We start from the raw sequence: 26056 nt of genomic DNA, 5'->3' as shown, positions 1-26056 counted from the left end.
ATCATGTCCAAACCAAAAGAACACAATCACTTAAGTAGATAGATACATGTTTTGATTGCTATGGAGCTCTCGGAGTTCAAATTTGGCTCAATGGGAATACATTTTCTTTTGGCTGTAATTATCCGAAAATGAGATGCACTGCTTTGCCAGAGATGGCTGGTGATTGCTCGTTATTTGCTTATTCCAATTGCTAAAACGATGCTAAAACTTCTTTTTTCGTTTTTGCTAGAGATGATGAGTCAAAGGTTGTACAAGAAATTGTGAAGGATATCTCAACTCGTCTAAGCCAAACACCTTTTGTTGTTGATGAGCATCCGGTTGGGATAGAGTCCCGAGTGGTTGAGGTGAAATCAATGTTGAACCTTGAATCTAAGGATGATGTTCTCATGGTGGGATTATGGGGACAGGGAGGCATCGGAAAGACAACTTTAGGGAGAGCCATTTTTAATGATATTTCCAAACCATTTGACGGTTCAAGTTTTTTGGCAAATGTTCGAGAAAAGTCAAAGGATGGCATGGGTTTAGTTACTTTGCAAGAACAATTACTCAATGATATATTGTTACCGCCAACAAGATTAGTGGTGTCCGATGTCGCTAGAGGTAAAAGTCTAATACCACTTAGACTCCATGACAAAAGAGTTCTTGTCATCCTTGATGATGTGGAAGATGTGGAGCAGTTATGTGCTTTAGTAGGAAAAGCCAATTGGTTTGGTAGTGGGAGTAGGATCCTCATTACTACAAGAGACAGGCATTTGCTGACTCCCACCATAGATCGAGATCGTGTGTATGTGCATGAAGTTAAAGCACTGGAGGATGGTGAAGCTCGTGCGCTGCTTAGTAAGCATGCTTTTCCGACATACAAAAAATTAGAAAGCAGGGCAGATCTATTGGATGGTTTTTCGAATCATGCTAAAGGCCTACCTTTAGCACTTGAGGTGTTGGGTTCCTTATTATGTGGTACAACAGAAGATGTATGGGAAAGTATACTAAAGAGACTTTCCATGACTCCTAACGAAAAGATTAATAATGTGCTCAAAGTGAGTTATGATGGACTAGAGAAAAATGAGCGAGAGATCTTTCTCCATGTTGCATGCTTCTTTAAGGGGCGAGCAAGAGAGTATACAAAGAGAGTTCTTGACAGTTGTGATCTACAAACAGCTGCAGGATTTGATACTCTTATTAAGAGGTCCATGATAAGAATTGAGTACGGAAACCTACAAATGCATGACTTGATTCAATCGATGGGTATGCATATGGTGGAGCAAGAATTTGATGATCCCGGGAGACGCAGTAGACTACGGCTATATGAGGATGTTCTTGAAGTTCTATCACGCGACATGGTAAGACATGCAAGTACGATGCAATCTCTGCTTCTTATCTTTGACTCTAATTACTGAATATACATAACCTAAATAGTCTTGTATGTACAGGGAGATTGTGCTGTAAAAGCCATAGTGTTGGAGCTACCTAAGCAGATGAAGATGTGTATACGTCCTGATGCATTTACAAAAATGAGAAAGTTGAGATTGCTTATCGTGCGCAATATTTCTTTCCAAAGTCCTGTAAGTCTTCCTAATCAGCTAAGATGTTTGGGATGGGCTGAATGTAGTCCCTGGATTCCAGAATTTTCCTCTGGTCCAAATAAATTAGTGGTACTTGATATCCACGGAGGCAGAATCAAAGGAGAGCCAAAAAAATTTGAGGTGCCAGGAGAGCCAAGACAATTTGAGGTGAGCATTTACCTTCATTGACCTTTTTATTATCTACCTCATTTGTGCATGTATATGCGTATTATATGTACTAGTACCCAGAAGGAAGTGGAGTTCCTCTTTCTCTATTTATTTCTAAAATGACTCTAACTACTTGCGTAAGATATGTTCTTAAATGCAGCAAAATTGGCATTTGAAAAATTATGCGAACCACCATATTTGAATTATTTAATGGAAACATTCTGTTGATAAGATGTATAATACAAGTAGATGTTTTCAATATATGAGAAAAGTGAAAGATAGTTCGAGATTTGAAGGTTTTTTTTTTTTCATAGGGAAGTTCAGATTTATAACATAGAAATATGTGAGAGAGATAAAAATAGTATAAAAGGATAGATTGAGATCCCTTAGAAGAGGGAGATCATCTTTACTTTATGTAATACTCTAGATGAAGTCAAACGCTTTCAAAACCTAATTTCTCTAACTATCGACATAGTTATATTTCAAAATCAAATCAAATCTACCTTGCAAAGAAATTCAAAATGCAAATCTGCTAGTGTAAACTATGTCAACTAATTCTAAGTATGCCAGTTGTTTACATACGAACTTTTTTATTATATAGAAAAATTGTATGCTCATCGAATAAAAGAGAAACATACATATGAGGAACCTACCTGTTGACTTGTATATCAAAGTAAAAACACCTAAGGAATTGTTTGGTTTGAATGTGGCTCAAGCATTTGATTTACGCAAAGGGACATGTTAGATGCCACGTAATCATCAAGTATGGAGCCTTACCCAATACGCGTACGTAGACAGAGGGATTTGTCCTGCATCAATAGAATTAGCTCAGTGGAAGGTTTGAATGCATTGCGCTGTAACACAAGGCATTATTAATCCCTTAAATCAGTTCTTAATTTTAAGTAGATGTAATAAAAAAAAATCTTGAAACTTTGCCAATGAGGCATGTAGTGCGTGTACAACTAATTTGTTTTAAGTGATCCAGTAGGGGCATACCATTAGTTTCTTAATTATATATAGAATTTACATTTTCTTCTCAATGTTTTTCAAAGTTGGCTTCGTTCTCTTCCATGACTTCAAAGATAAAGTTTGTCAATTTATGCGAAGTTTCATTGTGATAGAATCTCTATCCTTAACACTCATCAAATACATATAGTTAAAACCAGAACCGATAGGGTGTTCTCTCATGTTCTCGCCACGCATCACTTCACTTTACTTCTTTGATTGCTACATGGTATGACACTTGGCATAATTTGTCATGAGGTCCCCATTATCACCATTTGGCATTTCATTTTGCTTCTATGGTTGCCATGTGGCATAGTTTTGTCATGTGGTTGGCATTCGCAGGCTCATCATGTGACACGTCATTTTTCTTTGTGATTACTACATGGCATGACTTGTGGGATAATTTTAACCCAAATCATTTTCGTCAGCTAATGGAGGATATATTTTGCTCACTATACCGTTTTGGATTTTTTGTGAGACGAAAATAAGTTTGGGATAAATGCGTGTACCTATTTGAGATTTTTAATGGTATTAACCTTAATTTTTTTAATGATTGTCTAAAATAATGAGTTTGCGATTTTTTTATATTATGTAGCCATATATTATTCAGTTCTTTCAAATAATATCTAAAATTTATATTGATAAGAACTATCTTTGATTAAGTGATTTGTTTAAGTGATCATAAAAACTAAAATGCTGATTAAAGGTCACTTGTGAGTGTGCCATGTGGCTTAATTTGCCCAATCTTTACCCATGTGTATAGATTTATAATAACTGGTTAAGTTTATAAGTGTTCAGTAATTTCTCAATACAATATGTAATTCTCACAAAATTAGTTTATAGTAACTTGGAGTGAAAAATTAATTAAAAGGTTAACAAATTTCTCCAGAAACCAGAATAGTAGGTTCCAAGTATCCTGATCTAAATATGAAAATCCTTAAAAGCGGCCGCAGCATCAGACAAACATCCTTGTTTTCCCTTCCAGAATGTTTATCGAAGTTGGTTTCGCTGTTTTTGCAGGACTTCCAAAATCTGAAGCACATTAGTTTCCATGAATGCAAGTCTCTGGTTTGTACCCCCGACCTCTTCGGTATTCCGAATCTCGAGGAATTGGAATTCCGACTTTGCTACAACTTGGTAGAAGCACACGAATCAATTGCATATCATGACAAGTTACGGGTGTTGAAAATACATGAGTGCTCTGAATTTAGTATTTTTCCGATGCTCAAGTCAAAAAGTCTCCAAGTCCTCAGTATTGAAGATTGCGAAAAATTTGAAAGGTCCCCTGATATTCCACATAAACTCAAAGGCCTGAAAGAGCTTAATTTAGGAGGGACTGCTATTAAAGAACTTCCTCCATCAATAGAACATCTTGTCTCATTGCAGAGAATGAGCATACGAAGTTGCATGAACCTGGAGAGTCTTCCATCTAGCATTTACAAGTTACAAAACCTTGAAGAATTGAAAATTCTTTTTTGCCCAAGGTTAGTCAGGTTCCCAAAGTACGAGGATTTAGCTGATCCGCACATGAAGACCGGACTTTCAAATTTACGCTCGTTAGATTTTAGCGAAGGTTTTTTGTCCGAAGTAGAGTTTCTTGAGAATCTTTCCTGCTGTCCCCTCTTAAGAAAATTAGATCTATATGAGAATCATATTACTAGCCTTCCTACATCCTTGCACAAGCGTGATCATTTGTCCGTATTGAGGGTTTCACGTTGCCGTCGATTACGAGAGATTCCCGAGCTTCCACCCTCTTTGAATTGTTTTCAGGCGATAAATTGCAACCTGGAGAATAGTGGACATTTAACTTCTTTTGATAATTTTGTCTGTAGAGGGTTGACACTGCCTGCTATTTCCTCAATTGGCCTGGTTAGAGACTCTCTCTCTCTCTCTCTCTCTCTCACGCTCATCAATGTGTAGTATATGTTGGATCCAGTGTGTAGTGGAGATTGAAAACTTAAGAAACTGCATGATTTGAAGGCTTAAGAAAGGCAAACAAATATTAACGGATTCTGCCCTCATCATGCATGTAATGGAGGTGTTTACAGTACTTTTATAGTAATGATTTATATCACATGGGACTTGTATATTAATGCAAGCAAGGATCTTTAGATCTCTACTGATTTATAGAGCTATGGGAAGTGGAGTTCACTAGGTTTACTTATTAAACTCAAATTGAATTCTTTTGTTTGGGTACTTTCTAATAGCTTATCTTTATAACAGGAGAGTCCTTATTACAATATTTTAATCCCTGGAGTAGAGATGCCGGAGTGGGTCCTCCCTTTTGAAGGGGATTCAATATCTTTCATGGCTTCAGAGGATTTGTATCGCAAGTTTCTTGGATTGACTCTCTGTTTTGTTTTCTGTGGAGACTATTCTGATGAAGGGGAAGCCATGTTGGAGATTGAACCACATGTTAATGGCAAAAGTCGGGGTACCCTTCAAAAAAGTTTCCTTTATTTGTACACCGATCATATCTATCTTGAGTATACCGTGCCATTTAATCTGTTTGGAGAAGTCGATTTTGGTCAAACTGAGGGGAGTTACGTACAATTTAGCATTAGAGTAGAGATTGACGATATTGTGGAAAAGCAGGGATTTCGAATAATATGCAAGCCACTAGAGGACGATTTAAAGATTGAGATTCGGGACAAACAGCTAATGGATCTAGCATTACTGAAGGAGGTTGATCTTGAATCAACATATTCAAAAGTTGAGATCTCAGAATCAACAGATTTAGAAGCAGAGAGTTCACTTGCGCACAAAGATTATTCGAGCGAAGCAGATCCTCAGGAAGACCTGCAAGATCGTCAAATGAGTACTGAGGAACATAGTCAAATAGTAGTATCAAAGAGAAATCAGGAGCTTATTCTCACTCGAGGCATGCGTACCAAGACCACGTGGACTTCTAATTCTATTGGCAGAGATGAGTATGGTGGTGTTGGGTTGCAGCTTTTGTTGTCAGAATGATCGGGAAACTTGCTAAGGAAGCAATTCGTAGGTAAGTGAACTCGGCTGATCTTGATTTAAGTGCCTTCTTTCTCCTTGTTCTTCTCGTTTTATTTTCTCAACATGTTATTACTCACTTTTACCCATATATGTCCATTGAGTTATTTTATTTGTCCATTTAAACTTTGCCAGCTAGAACGATGCAAACATGGAAAGTGGTCTCCGTGAGTTTATCTATATTCGTTTCAAAAATTTTCTAATGTAATTTCAATTCCAGTGCATCTACTTTTATTGGTACTTTGTTTCACCTAGATTAACCCTCAATCCAACCCTCTTTGGTTTATTTTGTACTTAATAATGAAACTACAGAGCAATCTCGATCATTCTTCCTTCACTCAACTATCACTGTAAATGGATTCGAACACACGACTCATGAAATTTGTCAAGAGTCTTGATATATAGTTGCCCCGTTATGTCATTTTCTCCAAAATAATTTCTTGAAAACTATTAATGTTGAATTCTTCTGGAAACAAAATGAGCATATCAAAACTGATATTCGCCTTTGCCGAAGTATCCTTTTAATCGTTATGGAAATATGACATATGTTTGAGGTGTCTACGAAATGTGGATGTGCAGTACGTACTTATCATACATATGTGCAGCGGGTTATAGGCTTGCCAGGAGAATTGAATTTTGATAAACTTCGATAACTGGGATGGAGCTCTATCTGTATGTTACGTGAGGCTCTCGGAGAGGCAAAACCATGGAGGAATGTAGAAGATGCAGTGAGCTGGCAAGCCACCAGGAATGGTCGCTTGACTTTTGGCAACTAGGGACAATTTAAAAACCAAATTTACTTGGAGCGTGAGAGTAATGTGATCATCGGTTGTGCCCATGGATAACAGATTAGGTGGTTATTTTCTTTTGCCCTGTGGAATGTACTATGGTTATGAAAAAGAAATAAACGAGGAACATGGAGTTTACATAAGTAATTCGGTAGAACAGAGACAAAAGCACAAGATGCTGATTGTCGATTCTAAATTCTGAGACCTTTGCAGCAGTTTAGGATTCTCTTTTTATCCTTATAGGCCATAGCTTTTATGAAGGAAAATGACCGAGAAGCTAAAACTCGTGGATGCTTCATGAATGTTTGAGTGAAACCTGATTATTGTAGTTTCTCAAATTAGTTCCTGTTCTTACTTTAGTGTTGTTAAAGCCATTTTAGTTTGAGTGTGAGGTGGGATTTGCATTAATAATCACTACTTGGCAGTTTGATTTCACATTGTATATTACTTATATTATACCTTGATCGAACATTTGTGTGATTGTTGGGGAAGGGCACCTTATTGCGGCAGGAAAAAACAGGACTAATGAGACACAAATGTACGTCTATCACTGCTTCTCCACCCCTTGCTATAAATTTTGGCCAACAGCACTTTGCTGTTGTCCTAAATTGATATCCTCACATTATCAACTCGTAGTTATTGTTGATCTTTTTTGCGGTTCTGCCTTAAAATATTTCTTTAATATATGATAAAGTAGTATATCTGAACAATACTATGTTTTTTTTTTTATGTATCTATAATGTTAAAAAGTGGAATTTTTTATGCATTATTAGGCTGGAAATGGTTTTGTTTTCATTATTCTTATGACTACGGCTAACAATACCAAGAATCTTGATTAGCTATGTACAATGTTTGCGATTGTTCCCTGTCAGAATTTTGGACCGAAAACAGTCAAAGAATAAGCTTCAATGAGAGAGAGAGAACAGGGAAATTTATTTTATTGAAAAGAAATAAAGCCGTCACAAGATGTTGGACCAAAATGTTCAACGCTCGCAGGCTACGCTGTATTGCATGCTTGAATTTGTTAATTCGTACATGATTGTCTCAACAGATTATAAATTTACAGAGCATTCCGAGTATGTGTGTGTATATATATATTGCTTTACATTACATGAGAGCTAGCCATTATGGTGCCTTCACCTCTATTGATTAAAAAGGCGTAGTGAGATGAGATGCAAAATTCTAAAGTTATAGGAAGTGAGTTAAGAGACTTTGCAAAATCTCAAGTACAAGGAGGGTAACTGCAATTTCACACAAGATTATAATTATTGAGTACTAGAAGTTAGAGTGAATACTAATAGTAAGGAGAATGTTCTTCAAACAATGTCCACACCTTGACATTGAGGAGCAAAGAATGTTTTCCATGCTTCACGCATAAGATCTTCTCTTAGACTCTTGGTGATGTGGGTATTTGAAGAAAGGATTGAAATTTCCGGATAAGAAGCATGGACGATTCTATCTTGGAGATAGTGCTTCTTCCGGTGGGATCATGACCTCATGCAGTTGAAAGTATAGTCAAAACATGGAGCAGATACGAACGAGGCAATTTGAAGAGGAAATAGACGGGTTAGAGTTGTGTTGCTACTATTTGCTTCGGTTAACTATTTGTTATTTGCATTACTATTGCTTTCCTCTTGACACTGAGGAACAAGGAAACGGCAGTAAGAGATGCAGCGATTCAAAGATAAACTATTGGACTCCAACGTTAAGCAGGAGTAACAGAAATAAATAAATAAATAAATAAATAAAACATGAAGGAGAAAACATTTTTCATGAAATGCATTTCCTAAATTTATGTTGAAACTACACTTGGAGCAAAACTATCGATCTGACAAGCTCCTAAGGTTGGTATGCTTTTCTTATGTTTCTCCTTGCGATTTCCTAGGCAAGAAGACGTGCAGAAATGGAAGCTCACTGATGTTCTTCTTGAACGAAGGCGGAGGACTGGACTTTCGTCTGCAGAAGTTGCAGAGAAATTTTCAGCGTGCTGCCTTTATGTTTCGTGTGAAGTACGCATAATGTGTGCAGCAGCATTATCGATCATTGGTACATTTGTTGGTTTTCATACTGAAATTAAATTTTGTTTTTGTAAAGTTTTGTTTATCCATAAATGTTTGGATGACTGTTAGCCAATTTTCAGTATAAAAGGAAGTATATTATGGCTGTGCAAATGATAAATTTGGAGTCTGTTGCATTCAAGTAACCCCGGGGCATGCATTAGATCAGTTTCTGAACTTGTCTGATTCTGATCTTTTGTTACTTTCCAACTCTCACGGACAGATTTTCCTTAAATCAATCACCACATGAACCTCTTCCTCTTTTCCCTCCCTCTTTTTTTCATCCCTGACCAGCTCATTAATCTTTTCGAACTCCAGATCGCCTTGTTTGCTCTGTCTTTTGGTCATCAACCACGGTTCCTCTGTGAGTGTTTGGCCATGTTTCATTTTCGTGTAATCCAATTCTCTTGACCGCATTTTGCTCCTTCAGAATCCCTCTTAAAAAAACGGGCTGTTTTTTTTTTTTTTTCGTAACAGTCTGCTCTCTTGGCCGGCCCTTGACTCGTCTAATCCTCATCTTCAAATTTTTTTGTCAAAACTTCCACAATTCTTGCATTCGAGATCCAACTTGCTTGATTCATATGTAACTCCACAGCAAGGAGTTAGGACTGATCCCACTATCTTGGAATCATATCCAATCCCGCAATGTTGAAGCCAGGTCCAATGGTGCTATCATGAAATTCAAGCCAACTCCCATGATTCTTGAGTTTTGACTTCTAGTTCATCTCGCATGTCAAGCCATCCATCGGCCGATCCAAAATGAAGACATTCATAGCCAAGCCCCCTGTTTAATTCGATGCAAACATGCTTCGTTTAATTCAAATGCGTTAAATGTCCCCATTATCTAAATATAGAGATATAATAAAAGTTCGAGTTTAGGACTAAGATAAGCAAATATTTCTATTAAAAGATCCAAGCACACCACATCGACGACCTCGATTCTTAATTTTCTCATAGAATAAATGGAAAAGAATATCCCAAAAGTATCAAAAGTTGTGTACGGTAGGGGGTGAGCGATTCCTGGTCCGGCTCGATTCCCCTCAAGAACCGGGAACTGGACCGGTGATCCCAATTCCCAATTTTAGCTACTGGGAATCAGACCAAACGGTCGGCCCGGTTCGGTTCCCGAGCGGTCCAATGGACCCGATAATAAACAGTAGAATTTTATTTTATCCCTTTCAATCCCAAACTCCAAGAAGTTGAATGGTGATCCGAGTACACCCGGAGAATCGGGAACCAAACTACCCGACTACTGGTATACATTACTTGCAGATAAAGTGCGAAGTCACGTTGAAGTTTAAGAAAATCACATATAGGGGCATGACACAATTCTTATTGATTTAACCTAGGATAAGTCCTATAAACCACTCAATTCCGGAAACAACAGAATTGTCAATAGGCCTAACTAAAATATTATCACCAGTCATCATCCATCATTCTAAATTTTCACCTTGCTATACACTCCTACTACATAGGTCACGTTGCAAGACCAAGCATTATTGTTGAATTCTTGCAAAGGCAAACTTGAGCCAAAACGTTTATCATGAATACAGTGACCATGTTTAATTCACCAAACTCCAAGAAAGACGGGAAACATTAAATAAAATTTAGGGTTACGTTTATTAATTTAAAAATAATAATAATTGAAATTGATCGGTCCGGTCCGGTCTTGTACCCTTGGAATTGGGAATTGGACCGGCCGACCACCGGTTCCATTTTTAAGGATCGAGAGCCAGATCACCACCCTTTGGGACTGGAAACCGGACCACCAGTCCTGTCTGGTCAGTCCGATTTGCTCACCCCGATTGTACCGCACTCACTTTAGTGCCACAAGTTTCCGTCGGATCACTTAAGTGGTAATTCTTTTGAAATACAATCACTTAAATGCCAACTCCGATCTACTTGACTGGAAATTCAACGTGACATTTTTTGTCAATATTTGAAGCCAACATGGCTCGCTGGAGGTCTAGTCAACAATAAAAAAAAAGGCTAAAAGTTGAAAAAAAATAATAAAAGACAAAAACCTAAAAACTTAATTAGATTTTAAAAAATAAAAAATTTAAAAATTTCAAGGAAAAAAAAGAACATATTTACTAGAGGTCCTAAAACTTGTTATGAGAGTGCAATTGAATTCTAAAATTTATAAAAAGTGTATTCAAATCCTAAAACTTATCAAATTAATGCAATTGAGTCTTTCCTCATATTTCGTCAATTTGGACTAACGAAGAAATCGACGTTATTTATTTATTTATTTATTTATTTTATATTTTCTAGGTAATGCCGTGACCAAGACGCCGTGAGCCGCGAGCCGCGAGCCCCGCCCATTAGAAAGTACTATTGCATACATATTATATGTGGTCTGAGTGGTCCTGCGTTAAATCATTACTTGGTAACGAAGAAATCACTCAGAGGTGGGGGATAGGAATAGCCATTTCGTGGAAGCCAGCAAGGTTTTTCCCGCTATTGAGCCTATGACCAGCTGACGAGAATCCACCACCCCAAAGCTGTTTCTCCACTACTTTTGTCGGCCACCGACAAGCTTGTGTCCTTCAGAGAATCCCAACAACGCGTCGGTGAAGAAAAGTCCACGTGTTCACACCTATTGACCTGTCTTGGTCAATATTTGAGCGCCATTTTCCAAAGTTCTATAGAGAAGGCCAGTCCAAAAGAGATAACTTCGTTGAGAGCAATTCAACATAATGACTTACTATTGACTGTTCGCAACTCGAGACTCACATGCATGAATCTTGCTGTGCAAAGTTGGTATGGCGTTTATTTTAGCCTCATTTCATATCAGGGAAATTTCTCTTTTTCTATTTTTTCAAATCTGATATGTAAAAAGAGACTACATAAATATAAAGAGATATTTATGACTTATTGTCAAGCGATGTGGGACCATACTTCAATAGTGTTCGTGAGCTCCACTTGTCGTTTGAAGCAGCTAGAGACAGCGAAGCTCAAAAAATGGGTGAAAAAGAGACAGATTCTTCAAGTTTCAAATTCAAAATTTTACCTCGTACACAAGCTTGAACATTACATTTATCACCCAACAGGTGACTTTTCGTGGCAAATTATCCAAGGAAAGAACACTTATTTACGGTAGCTAGCCACCACGCTTTGCTGCAAAAATGTCCTCGTCGGTCGTGGCTATGTCCCGATACTTGGCTCTCCAAGCTGAAGATACATAAAGGGAGAGCACCAACGAGGCTGGAACTCTTCCGACAGAGGATTCTAGCTTCTTGAGCACCGACACAATTCAAGATGGATCGTCCTTGCAGAATGAGATCTCTACAGACTTTTAAAAACTCCACCAAAAGCAAATTGATTTCTCATCAATGATTTGATTATTTTATTTAAAGTCCCCACTAGAGTTAGGAGCCGAATAAAATGCAAGAGACTACTTACTTCTACGAACTAAAGATTCATAGATTCGGAGACTTGATTATGCAATAGAAATATAATTCTCGTTATGGTACCTCTTCTTTTATAAAAGGCTTTGCATGCAATTTTTTTTTTTTTTTGGTTTTCTAAGAAGAAATGGAAATGTAAATAATAATCAATTTATGGATACTGAAAAAATACAAATACAGATCCAATTAAATAATGGAAAAATAAAGTAAAAGATGAGGAAAGAAATAACTGGGATTGCATCCATCCACATTATTTAATGCCGCGTTATTAAGTTCCGGGTTGGGATCCCGTGAGCATGAGAAAAGAAATAACAGGAATCGTATCCGACTATATTATCTAATGCCTCATTATTAAGTTCTGAGACAATATCCCTATGAGCTATGCATTGAAATTAACGTGCACTTAAGTGAATACTAAGTACGAGTTTCCTAATTTAGGTGACAAAGATCAATACCACAAGCTGGATTAATTATGGTTTAATCTAACTAAGTTGCCTGTGAATAAAACCGGAGTTATATGCATGAACGAAACGGTAGAAAGATGAATTCTTTTTGGGTGGATGAAGGCGAAGGTAAAAGTAGCGTGAGAAGCGGATCTTCCACGCTTTCTAATCTTGTCTGATTCTGATTTTGGTTTACTTTCCAACCCTCACTCAAATCTCCCCTTTTGAATTCCCCAGCCACCGAAAGCCATCCACCGACACATTTTCCTCAAATCAATCACCAAATGACCCTCTCCCTCTTTTTTCCCCTCTTGTTTCAGTACTGGCCAGCTCATCAATCTTTTCAAACGAGTGTTTGACCATGTTTGATTTTTGTATAATCCAAAAATCCTCTTCAAAAAATGGATTATCTTTTTCGTAACAGTCCGCTCTCTTGGCCGGCCTTGACTCATCTAACCTCATCTTCAAATTTTTTATCAAAACTTCCACAATTCTTGCATTCGAGATCCAACTTGCTCGACTCATATGGAACTCCACAACAAGGAGTTAGGACTGATCCCACTATCTTGGAATCATATCCAATCCCGCAATGTTGAAGCCGGGGTCCAATGGCGCTATCATGAAATTCGAGCCAACTCCCATGATTCTTGAGTTTTGAATTCTAGTTCATCTCGCATGTCAAGCCATCCATCGGCCGTTCCAAAATGAAGATATTCATAGCCAAGCCCCCCGTTTAATTCGATGCAAACATGCTTCGTTTAATTCAAATGCATTAAATGTCCCCATTATCTAAATATAGAGATATAATAAAAGTTCGAGTTTAGGACTAAGATAAGCAAGTATTTCTATTAAAGGATCCAATCGCACAACATTGACGAGCTCGATTCTTAATTTTCTCATAGAATAAATGGAAAAGAATATCCCGAAAGTATCAAAAGTTGTGTACAGTAGGGGGTGAGCGATTCCCAGTCCGGCTCGATTCCCCTCAAGAATCGAGAACTAGATCGGTGATCCCGATTCCCAATTTTTGGAACCAGGAATCAGACCAAACGATCGGCTCGGTCCAGTTCCCGAGCGGTCCAATGGAACCGATAATAAAGAGTAGAATTTTATTTTATCCCTTTCAATCCCAAACTCCAGTATGTTGCATGGTGATCCGGAGTACACCAGGGAATCACGAATCGGACTGCCCGACTACCGGTATACATTACTTGCAGATAAAGTGCGAAGTCACGTTGAAGTTTAAGAAAATCACATACAGGGGCATGACAAAATTCTTATTGATTTAACCTAGGATAAGTCCTATAAACCACTCAATTTCGGAAACAACAGAATTGTCAATAGGCATAACTAAAATATTATCACCAGTCATCATCCATTATTCTAAATTTTCACCTTGTTTATCCGCTCCTACTGCATGCATTCTCCGTTTTTTTAGAGAGAAAAAAAAAAAGACTCAAACTTACCACCCACACTGGTGGCGCAGCTGGCTTGCGCACTCTTCCTCTCGCAAAAGGTCGAGTGTTCAAATCCCAGAGGCGTCGCAGGGTGACTTACCCGGTGGCACGTGTGTGGTGGCTAGTACGTGTTGCCCCCAGGGGTTTACCCCGGCTGCCGGCCGTGCGGGGGTTCCCTGGGTCATCAAAAAAAAAAAAAAAAAAGACTCAAACTACCTGAAACTATCCAGAGGTCAAGTTGCAGGACCAAGCATTATCGTTGAATTCTTGCAAAGGCAAACTTGAGCCAAAATGTTTATCATGAATACAGTGACCATGTTTAATTCATCAAACTCCAAGAAAGAAGGGACACATTAAATAAAATCTAGGGTTACGTTTATTAATTTTAAAAAAATAATAATTAAAATTGATCAGTCCGGTCCGGTCCTATACCCCTGGAACTAGGAATTGGACCAGCCGACCATCGGTTCCATTTTTAAGGATTGGGAGCCATACCACCACCCTTTGGAGCTGGAAACCGGACCACCAGTCTTGTCTGGTCAGTCCGATTTGCTCACCCCTAGTGTACCGCACTCACTTTAGTGCCATAAGTTTCCATCGAATCACTTAGGTACCAATTCTTTTGAAATACAATCACTTAAATATCAACTCCGATCTACTTGACTAGAAATTCAACGTGACATTTTTTTGTCAATATTTGAAGCCAACATGACTCGTTGGAGGTCTAGTCAGCAATAAAAAAGGCTAAAAGTTGAAAAAAAATAAAAACTTAATTAGATTTTAAAAAATAAAAAAGCTAAAAATTCAAGAAAAAAAAAGAACATATATACTAGAAGTCCTAAAATTTGTTATGAGAGTGCAATTGAATTCTAAAATTTATAAAAAAAATATATTCAAATTAATGCAATCGAACCCTTCTTCCAATTTTGTCAATTTGGACTAACGAAGAAATCGACGTTATTTTTTTTAATATTTTCTAGGTAATGCCGTGACCAAGACGCCGTGAGCCGCGAGCCCCACCCATTAGAAAATGCTATTGTCATACATATTATATGTGGTTTAAGTGGTCCCGCGTTAAATTATTACTTCGTAACGAAGGAACTACTCAGAGGTGGGGGATAGGAATAGCCATTTCGTGGAAGCCAGCAGAGTTTTTCCCACTAGTGAGCCTTATGACCAGATGACGAGAATCCACCACCCCAAAGCTGTTTCTCCACTACTTTTGTCGGCCACAGACATGCTTGTGTCCGTCAGAGAATCCCATTAACGCGTTGTGAAGAAAAGTCCATGTGTTCACACCTATTGACTTATCTTGGTCAACATTTGAGCGCCATGTTTTTCCAAAGTTCTGTAGAGAAGGCCAGTCCAAAAGAGATAACTTCGTTGAGAGCAATTCAACATAATGACTTGGCATTGACTGTTCGCAGCTCGAGACTCACATGCTTGAATCTTGCTGTGCAAAGTTGGTATGGCGTTTATTTTAGCCTCATTTCATATTGGAGAAATTTCTCTTTTTCTATTTTTTCAAATATGATATGTAAAGGGAGACTACATAAATATAAAGAGATATTTATGACTTATTGTCAAGCGATGTGGGACCATCCTTCAATAGTATTCATGAGCTCCACTTGTCGTTCGAAGCGGCTAGAGACAACGAAGCTCAAAGAATGGGCGAAAAAGAGACAGATTCTTCAAGTTTCAAATTCAAAATTTTACCTCGTACACAAGCTTGAACATTACATTTATCACCCAACAGGTGACTTTTCGTGGCAAATTATCCAAGGAAATAACACTTATTTGCGGTAGCTAGCCACGACGCTTTGCTGCAAAAATGTCCTTGTGGGTCGTGGCTATGTCCCGATACTTGGCTCTCCAAGCTGAAGATACATAAAGGGAGAGCACCAAAGTGTCCATTTTGCACCGAGATAAAGATACCTCAAATTTTGCAAACGCCCCAACGAGGCTGGAACTCTTCTAACAGAGGATTCTAGCTTCTTGAGCACCGACACAATTCAAGATGGATCGTCCTTGCAGAATGAGATCTCTAAATACTTTTAAAAACTCCACCAAAAGCAAATTGATTTCTCATCAATGATTTGATTATTTTATTAAAGTCCCCACCAGAGTTAGGAGCCAAATAAATTGCGAGAGACTGCTTACTTCTACGAACTAAAGATTCGTAGATTCGGAGACTTGATTATGCAATAGAAATATAATTCTTGTTATGGTACCTTTTCTTCTATAAAAGGCTTTGTATGCATTTTTTTTTGGTTTTCTAAGAAGAAATGGAAATGTAAATAATAATCAATTTATGGATACTAAAAAAATACAAATATAGATCCAATTAAATAATGGCAAATAAAGTAAAAGATGAGGAGAGAAACAACTGGGATCGCATCCAGCCACACTATTTAATGCCTCGTTATTAAGTTCCGGGTTGGGATCCCCGTCAACATGAGAAAAGAAATAACGGGAATCGTATTCCGCCATATTATCTAATGCCTCGTTATTGAGTTCCGAGAAAGGATCCCTACGAGCTATTCATTAAAATTAACGTGCACTTAAGTAATTACTAAGTATGAGTTTCCTAATCTAGGTGACAAAGATCAATACCACACTAGATGAAGCTGGATTAATTATGAATTCTTAACTAATCTTGTGATGCAATAATCATCTAATATGCTATCTAGAATTTTTATTGTGTATTTATGATTACATTTGGTTACCAATATGGTTCAATCTAACTAAGTTGCTTGTGAATAAAACAAGAGCTAATTGAATGGTTCTGAACTAAGTAAAGCTATATGCATGTCCGAAACGGTAGAATGATCAATTCTTTTTGGGTGGATGAAGGCGAAGGTAAAAATAGCGTGAGAAACGGATCCTCCACGCTTTCTAATCTTGTCCGATTCTGATTTTCGGTTACTTTCCAACTCTCACTCAAATCTCCCTTTTTGAATTCCCCAGCCACCGAAAGCCATCCACGGACAGATTTTCCTTAAATCAATCACCAAATGATCCGCTTCCTCCTTTTTCCCCTCTTGTTTCAGTACTGGCCAGCTCATCAATCTTTTCAAACGAGTGTTTGACCATGTTTGACTTTTGTATAATCCAAAAATCCTCTTCAAAAAATGGATTATCTTTTTCGTGACAGTCCGCTCTCTTGGCCGGCCTTGACTCATCTAATCCTCAACTTCAAATTTTTTATCAAAACTTCCACAATTCTTGCATTCGAGATCCAACTTGCTCGACTCATATGGAACTCCACAACAAGGAGTTAGGACTGATCCCACTATCTTGGAATCATATCCAATCCCGCAATGTTGAAGCCGGGGTCCAATGGCGCTATCATGAAATTCGAGCCAACTCCCATGATTCTTGAGTTTTGAATTCTAGTTTATCTCGCATGTCAAGCCATCCATCGGCCGATCCAAAATGAAGATGTTCATAGCCGAGCCCCCTGTTTAATTTGATGCAAACATGCTTCGTTTAATTCAAATGCATTAAATGTCCCCATTATCAAAACATAGAGATATAATAAAAGTTCCAGTTTAGGACTAAGATAAGCAAATATTTCTATTAAAGGATCCAATCGCACCACATCGGCGAGCTCGATTCTTAATTTTCTCATAGAATAAATGGAAAAGAATATCCCAGAAGTATTAAAAGTTGTGTACGGTAGGGGGTGAACGATTTCCGGTTCGACTCGATTCCCCTCAAGAACCGGGAACTGGACTGGTGATCTCGATTTCCAATTTTCGAAACTAGGAATCATACCGAACAGTCAATCCGGTCCAATTCTCGAGCGGTCCAATCGAATCGTTAATAAACTGTAGAATTTTATTTTATCCCTTTTGGTCCCAAACTGCAGTAAGTTGGATGGTGACCCAAAGTACACCCAGGAACCGCAAACCGGACTGCCCGGCTACCGGTATACATTACTTGCAGATAAAGTGCGAAGTCACGTTGAAGTTTAAGAAAATCGTATATAGGGGCATGACAAAATTCTTATTGATTTAACCTAGGATAAGTCCTATAAACCACTCAACTCCGGAAACAACAGAATTGTCAATAGGCATAACTAAAATATTATCGCCAGTCATCATCCATCATTCTAAATGTTCACCTTGCTATCGACTCCTACCGCATGCATTCTCCGTTTTTTTAGAGAGAAAAAAAAAAGACTCAAACTACCTGAAACTATCCAGAGGTCAAGTTGCAGGACCAAGCATTATCGTTGAATTCTTGCAAAGGCAAACTTGAGCCAAAATGTTTATCATGAGTACAGTGACCATGTTTAATTCATCAAACTCCAAGAAAGAAGGGAAACATTAAATAAAATATATGGTTACGTTTATTAATTTTAAAAAAATAATAATTAAAATTGATCAGTCAAGTCCGATCCTGTACCCCTGGAACTGGGAATTGGACCGACCGACCACTGGTTCCAATTTTAAGGATCGAGAGCCAGACCACCACCCTATGGAACTAGGAACCGGACCACCAGTCCTGTCTGGTCGGTCTGATTTGCTCAACCCTAGTGTACCGCACTCACTTTAGTGCCACAAGTTTCCGTCGGATCACTTAAGTACTAATTCTTTTGAAATACAATCACTTAAGTGCTAACTCCGATCTACTTGACTGGAAATTCAACGTGACATTTTTTGTCAATATTTGAAGCCAACATGGCTCGCTAGAGGTCTAGTCAACAATAAAAAAAGACTAAAAGTTGAAAAAATAATAAAATACAAAAAATAAAAACTTAATTAGATTTTAAAAAAATAAAAAGCTAAAAATTACAAGAAAAAAAAAAGGACAGATGCACTAGAGGTCCTAAAACTTGTTATGAGAGTGCAATTGAATTCTAAAATTTATAAAACATGTATTCAAGTCATAAAACTTATCAAATTAATGCAATCGGGCCCTACTTTCAATTTGGACTAACGAAGAAATCGACGTTATTTTTTATTTTTTAATGTTTTCTAGGTAATGCCGTGACTAAGACGCCGTGAGCAGTGAGCCCCGCCCATCAGAAAGTACTATTGTCATCCATAGTATATGTGGTCCGAGTGGTCCTGCGTTAAATTATTACTTGGTAACGAAGAGACTACTCAGAGGTGGGGGATAGGAATAGCCATTTCGTGGAAGCCAGCAAAGTTTTTCCCACTAGTGAGAGCCTATGACCAGATGATGAGAATCCACCACCCCAAAGCTGTTTCTCCACTACTTTTGTCGGCCACAGACATGCTTGTGTCCGTCAGAGAATCCCAATAACGCGTTGGTGAAGATAAGTCCATGTGTTCACACCTAGTGACTTATCTTGGTCAATATTTGAGCTCCATGTTTTTCCAAAGTTCTGTAGAGAAGGCCAGTCCAAAAGAGATAACTTTGTTGAGAGCAATTCAACATAACGACTTAGAATTGATTGTTCGCAACTCGAGACTCACAGGCTTGAATCTTGCTGTTCAAAGTTGGTACGGCGTTTATTTTAGCCTCATTTCATATCGGTGAAATTTCTCTTTTTCTATTTTTTCAAATTTGATATGTAAAGAGAGACTACATAAATATAGAGAGATATTTAGGACTTGTTGTCAAGCAATGTGAGACCATACTTCAATAGTGTTCGTGAGCTCCACTTGTCGTTCAAAGCAGCTAGAGATAGCGAAGCTCAAAGAATGGGCGAAAAAGTGACAAATTCTTCAAGTTTCAAATTCAAAATTTTACCTCGTACGCATGCTTGAACATTACGTTTATCACCCAATAGGTGACTTTTCGTGGCAAATTATCCAAGGAAAAAACACTTATTTGCGGTAGTTAGCCATGACGCTTTGCTGCAAAAATGTCCTCGTGGGTCGTGGCTATGTCCCGATACTCGGCTCTCCAAGCTGAAGATACATAAAGGGAGAGCACCAAAGTGTCCATTTTGCACGGAGATAAAGATACCCCAAATTTTGCGAACGCCCCAACGAGGCTGGAACGCTTCCAATAGAGGATTCTAGCTTCTTGAGCACCGACGCAATTCAAGATGGATCGTCCTTGCAGAATGAGATCTCTACAGACTTTTAAAAACTCCACCAAAAGCAAATTGATTTCTCATCAATGATTTGATTATTTTATTTAAAGTCCCCACTAGAGTTATGAGCCCAATAAAATGTGAGAGACTGTTTATTTCTACGAACTAAAGATTCCTAGATTCGAAGACTTAGATTATGCAATAGAAATATAATTCTGGTTATGGTACCTCTTCTTTTATAAAAGGCTTTGCATGCAATTTTTTTTTTTTTTTGGTTTTCTAAGAAGAAATGGAAATGTAAATAATAATCAATTTATGGATACTCAAAACATACAAATACAGATCCATTTAAATAATGGAAAAATAAAGTAAAAGATGAGGAAAGAAATAACTGGGATTGCATCCAGCCACATTTTTTAATGCCGCGTTATTAAGTTCCGGGTTGGGATCCCCGTGAGCATGAGAAAAGAAATAACAGGAATCGTATCCGACTATATTATTTAATGCCTCGTTATTGAGTTCCGAGATAGGATCCCTATGAGCTATGCATTGAAATTAACGTGCACTTAAGTGAATACTAAGTACGAGTTTCCTAATTTAGGCGACAAAGATCAATACCACACTAGATGAAGTTGGATTAATTATAAATTCTTAACTAATCTTGTGATGCAATAATCATCTAATATGCCATCTAGAAGTTTTATTGTGTATTTATGATTACTTTTGATCACCAATATGGTTTAATCTAACTAAGTTGCCTGTGAATAAAACAGGAGTTATATGCACGAACGAAACGGTAGAAAGATGAATTCTTTTTGGGTGGATGAAGGCGAAGGTAAAAGTAGCGTGAGAAGCGGATCTTCCATGCTTTCTAATCTTGTCTGATTCTGATTTTGGTTTACTTTCCAACCCTCACTCAAATCTCCCCTTTTGAATTCCCCAGCCACCGAAAGCCATCCACCGACACAGTTTCCTCAAATCAATCACCAAATGACCCTCTCCCTCTTTTTTCCCCTCTTACTTCATTCCTGGCCAGCTCATCAATCTTTTCAAACGAGTGTTTGACCATGTTTGATTTTTGTATAATCCAAAAACCCTCTTCAAAAAACGGGTTGTTTTTTTTCGTAGCAGTCTACTCTCTTGGCCGGCCTTGACTCATCTAATCCTCATCTTCAAATTTTTTTATCCAAACTTCCACAACTCTTTCAATCGACATCCAACTTGGCCGACTCATACCTAACTCCTTAGCAAGGAGTCAGGACTGATTCCACTATTTTGGAACCATATCCAACTCCGTAATGTTAAAGCCGGGTTCAATGGCACTATCATGAAATTGAAACCGACTCCCACGATTCTTTGGTTTTGAATTCTACTTCATCTAGCATGTTGAGCCATCCATCCAAAATGAAGAAGTTCATAGCCGAGCCCTCTTTTTAATTCAATGCAAACAAGCTTTGTTTAATTCAAATGCATTAAATGTATCCATTATCTGAATGCAAAGATCTAATAAAAGGTTCGAGTTTAGGACTAAGATAAGCAAATATTCCTGTTAAAGGATACAATCGCACCACATCGACGAGTTTGATTCTTAATTTTCTCATGGAATAAATGGAAAAGAGAATTCCAGAAGTATTAAAAGTTATGTACCGTGCTCCAGCAATGCCAAAAGTTTTTATTGGATCATTTAAATACCAATTTTTTGAAATACAATCACTTAAGTGATAATTTCGATATAAATGATTGGAAATTTGATTTGACATTTTTTGTTAATATTTGAAGCCGACCTTGCTTGCCGAAGGTCCATTCAGCAATAAAAAAAAAGCTAAAAGTTCAAAAAAACATAATAAAAGATAAAACAAAATACAAACTTAGGGTGTGTGTGTGTGTGTTTTTTTTTTTTTTTGGTAAAGAACTTAGGGTGTGTTTGTCTTATAGAAAATAAGCGATTTGGAAAATATTTTTCAAAAAATGATTACTTATATTGTTTAGAAAAATTAGATAATGGAGAGTGTTTTCATTATCGATAATAATATATGCCTAACTATTTTCACAGGTGATGAAAAAAATTTCATTTATTCATTTTTCTAAGCGAAATAAGCAATCGCATTTTGAAAAATATTTTCTAAATTGCTTATTTTTATGAAGCAAACACACCCTTAATAGGCTAAAAATTACAAAAAAGAGATATGTACTGGAGGCCCTAAACTTGTTAAAGAATGTAATTGGCTCCTAAAATTTATAAAAAAAAAAATGCATCCAAATCTTAAAACTTATTAAATTGATGCAATCAAATATTTCCTTTAACTTTGTCAATTTGAACTAACGAAAAAATTGACTTTTTTTAATATTTTCTTTCTCCTATGTTATAATAACGTTGCTAAGATGAAGTGAGCCACGACCCCTGCCCATTGGAAAATATTATTATCCTACGTATTATATGTCGTCCGAGTGATCATGAATTAAATTGTTACTTGGCGAAGAAGAGACTACTCAGAGATGGGGGATAGGGATAGCCATTTCGGGGAAGCCAGCAAAGTTTTTCTGACTAAGCCTATGACCAGATGACAAGAACGCATCACCCCAAAGCTGTTTCTCCCACTACTTTTGTCAGCCACAGACAAGCTTGTGTCTGTCAGAGAATCCCAACAACGCAATAATGAAGATAAAGTCCATGTGTTCACGCCTATTAACTTATCTTGATTCATATATGAGCGCCATGTTTTTCCAAATTTCCACTATTATTGATCTAATTTTACTATTTACTTGCACACCTGATTGTGCGTGGGATTATATATGTCTTTGAGTGGTCATAGGGTAAAGTACTATATAGCAAGGAAAAAACTAAAGTTGTTTTATGAGTGAGCCCACGACCATGATCACGAATGTCCACCACCCTAGAGTTGTTTGTCCATCCGTACAATAATTTTGTCGGCCACAAACAAGCTTGTTTCGCTCAGCATATTCGAGATTCCGAGCAAGGCAGTGGTCCACGGACTTCAGTAAAAAAGTCGTGCATCGCTGTCCTCTAGTATACAAGAATAAATCGACAAGAAGATCACGTGGTGAACGAGCTACTTAAAAAAACTGTTATGAAATCTTAAGCTCACGGTCGTTTTTGATGGTTGAACTCCATTATATCAATGGCTTCTTCATTGAAATCCACAGGCCTTACGATGTCTTTTTGAGTTTCAGAGAGAAGATGCGTAATACCTTCGTCAGCCATTTCTATAATTATTAATAGGTTTATTATTTTTTTCGTCATCCATTTCTATAATTATTAATAGATCTATTATTTTTTTGGCTGGTACACTTGATTGTGCAGAAAGACCGAAGGACAGTCCGAATAGTTCCACAATTATTAATAGATCACTTGATTGGGATATTTCTGGTAATTACATGTCTCTTGAGTGGGTCATGTGGTAGATATTATTTAGCAAGGTGAAAACAACTTCTCAGAGGTTGGGGATGAAATTTCGAGGAAGCCAGCAAAGTTGTTTTTATCAGCCCACGACTAGCTTTTGTCGGCCCACGCGGTCTTTCAGTGAAAAAAGTCTCTGTGTTCACACCATTACCTGTCTTGGTCCATCCTTAACCACTCCCATTTTCCAAAGTCTCTGTCCTGTAGTATAAGAATCAATCAACAAGAGATCAAATGGTGAACGAGCTACTTGAAAACACTGCATAAAATCTCAGGCTCACTGTCGTTCTTGATTGTTGAACTCCATCGTTCCAATGGCTTCTTCATCGAAATCCACCGGGCCATATGCGGTCTTCTTGAGTTTTAGAGGTACGGACGTGCGTAACAGCTTCGCTGGCCATCTCTATAACGCGCTAGTCTGGAATGGAATACACACTTTTCGAGATAACGAAGAACTGAGGAAAGGCCAGGATATATCGATGGTCTTGAAAGCCATCGAAGAATCGCGCATCGCAATCATCATTTTCTCTGAGGATTACACTTCCTCATGGTGGTGCTTGGAAGAGGTGGCCAAGATTATGGAGTGCAAGAATCAAAAATACCTCACCGTTCTACCAGTGTTTTATAAAGTGGCCCCAAGAGAAGTGAGAGAGGGGAGAGCGAGTTATAAAACAGGCCTGGCTAAGCATGAGTCTAAGCATCCGGAGAAAATGGAGAGATGGAAGAAAGCTCTTTCGGACGCCGGTAACTTGATCGGGTGGACTTTGAATGATGGGTAAGTAGAAAGGGTTCCATCTTTTGTATATGAAACTATTCTTTACGAGTGTGATAATTTTTTTTTTATTTAGTTATGGGCTATTTGAGGTCTTCACGTTTCATTTTAGTCACTCTGAGTTCTATAGATTTTCGATTTTGGCCAACCATTTCACAAACTAGTTACAGGTGGCATTTTGAGTTCGAAAAATCACGTGGCTATCCATAAAACAGACGCGTGGCTTTTCCAATAATTAAGCATGGACACTAGCACTTCATCGGCTGAAAATTTTATTGATTCTTTTGATCAAAATAGAATGTTAAAACTTGTTTGCCAAATGGACAGAATGTTAAGTAGCGTTATTTCCCTTACCCCATTTCGTACAGGATTAATTAGCGTGTGCAGGCCATGTAAAGCAATAACATCGTGCTATCGGGGAATTTAATGGTTTTGGAATCAAAATCTTAACCATCCATCAAAGTCCTAAATCACATGAGAGTCAAAACGAAAAATAAGTGAATCGTCATGTCTAAAGCAAAAGAACATGGATAATTTAAGTAGACAGACACATGTTTTGATTGGTGTGGAGCTCTCGGAGTTCAAATTTGACTTGGTGGGAATACATTTTCTTTTGGTTGTAATTATCTGAAAATGAGATGCACTGCTTTGTCACTCTTTGCTGGTGATTGCTCGTTATTTGCTGATTCCAATTGCTAAAATGATGCTAAAAACTTCTTTCTTCGTTTTTGCCAGAGATGATGAGTCGAAGCTTATACAAGATATTGTGAAGAACATCTCAACTCGCCTAAGCCAAACACCTTTAGATGTTGCTGAGCATCCGGTTGGGATAGAGTCACGAGTGGATGAGCTAAAATCAATGTTAAACCTTGAGTCTAAAGATGATGTTCTCATGGTGGGAATATGGGGACAGGGAGGCATTGGAAAGACAACATTGGGGAAAGCCATCAATAATGATATTTCTGGACAATTTGACGGTTCAAGTTTTCTAGCAGGTGTTCGAGAAAATTCAGAAGATTGCAGAGGTTTAGTTACTTTGCAAGAACAATTACTGAACGATATATTAATACCGCCCAAAAAGATAGAGGTGCCCAATGTCTCTAGAGGCGTTAAGCTAATACAAGATAGACTCCATAACAAAAGAGTTCTTGTCATCCTCGATGATGTGGATGACCTGGACCAGTTATATGCTTTAGCAGGAAACGCTGATTGGTTTGGTAATGGGAGTAGGATCCTCGTTACTACAAGAGATAGCCATTTTCTGACTCGCAAATTAGGTTGGGATCATGTGTCCGTGCATGAAGTTAAAGCGATGGATGACGGTGAAGCTCGTGAGCTACTTGGAAAGCATGCTTATCCGGAAAACCAAAAATTAGAAAGCAGGATAGATCTAGTGCGTGGTTTTCGGAATCATGCTAAAGGCCTTCCTTTAGCACTTGTGGTGTTGGGTTCCTTATTACGAGGTAGAGCAGAAGATGAATGGGAAAGTATACTAGAGGAACTTTCCAAGAATCTTCCTGGAAAGATTAATAATGTGCTCAAAGTGAGTTATGACGGACTAGAGGCAAACGAGAAAGAGATTTTTCTCCACATTGCTTGCTTCTTTAAGGGATGGCGTTTTGATCACGTTAAGGAATTCCTCAAGAACCGTGACCTTAATGCAGTGATAGGATTACGAATTCTCACCGAGAGATCCTTGATAAGAACTAAGTCCGGAAACATACAAGTGCATGACTTGATTCAATTGATGGGTAAAGATATCGCGAACCAAGAATCCGTCGATCTCAAGAGACGCAGTAGACTATGGCGGTATGACGATGTTCTTGATGTTCTGTCACGCGACATGGTAAGACTTGCACATAAGCTCAAAACTTTGATTTTCATCTTTTGACTCAAATTACTGAACATGCATAACTTAAAAAGCCTTGTACATACAGGGAGATTGTGATGTAAAAGC

The 26056-nt window shown here is 37.9% G+C and overlaps 2 protein-coding genes across 2 annotated transcripts in view; both read left to right on the top strand.

The window, feature by feature from the left end:
- Positions 1 to 26056, top strand: part of LOC115732668 (disease resistance protein RUN1-like) — a 525447-nt gene that overhangs the window by 136350 nt on the left and 363041 nt on the right. The window contains exon 2 of the mRNA XM_048275581.1: positions 230 to 1340. Within this exon, the coding sequence (XP_048131538.1) occupies positions 230 to 1340 (1111 nt within the window). The remainder of the gene's footprint in view (positions 1 to 229; positions 1341 to 26056) is intronic.
- LOC125314481 overlaps positions 4970 to 26056 on the top strand; it is a 66291-nt gene continuing 45204 nt past the window's right edge. Inside the window, exons 1-2 of the mRNA XM_048276856.1 lie at positions 4970 to 5437; positions 5468 to 5736. Of these exons, the coding sequence (XP_048132813.1) occupies positions 4998 to 5437; positions 5468 to 5705 (678 nt within the window). The 5' untranslated portion in view covers positions 4970 to 4997 and the 3' untranslated portion in view covers positions 5706 to 5736. The remainder of the gene's footprint in view (positions 5438 to 5467; positions 5737 to 26056) is intronic.

This window comes from Rhodamnia argentea, chromosome 3, assembly GCF_020921035.1.
Source record: "Rhodamnia argentea isolate NSW1041297 chromosome 3, ASM2092103v1, whole genome shotgun sequence".
Taxonomy (NCBI): Eukaryota; Viridiplantae; Streptophyta; class Magnoliopsida; order Myrtales; family Myrtaceae; genus Rhodamnia; species Rhodamnia argentea.
The sequence above is the reverse complement of the archived record's forward strand: the minus strand, read 5'-3'. Positions and strand labels throughout refer to the sequence as shown.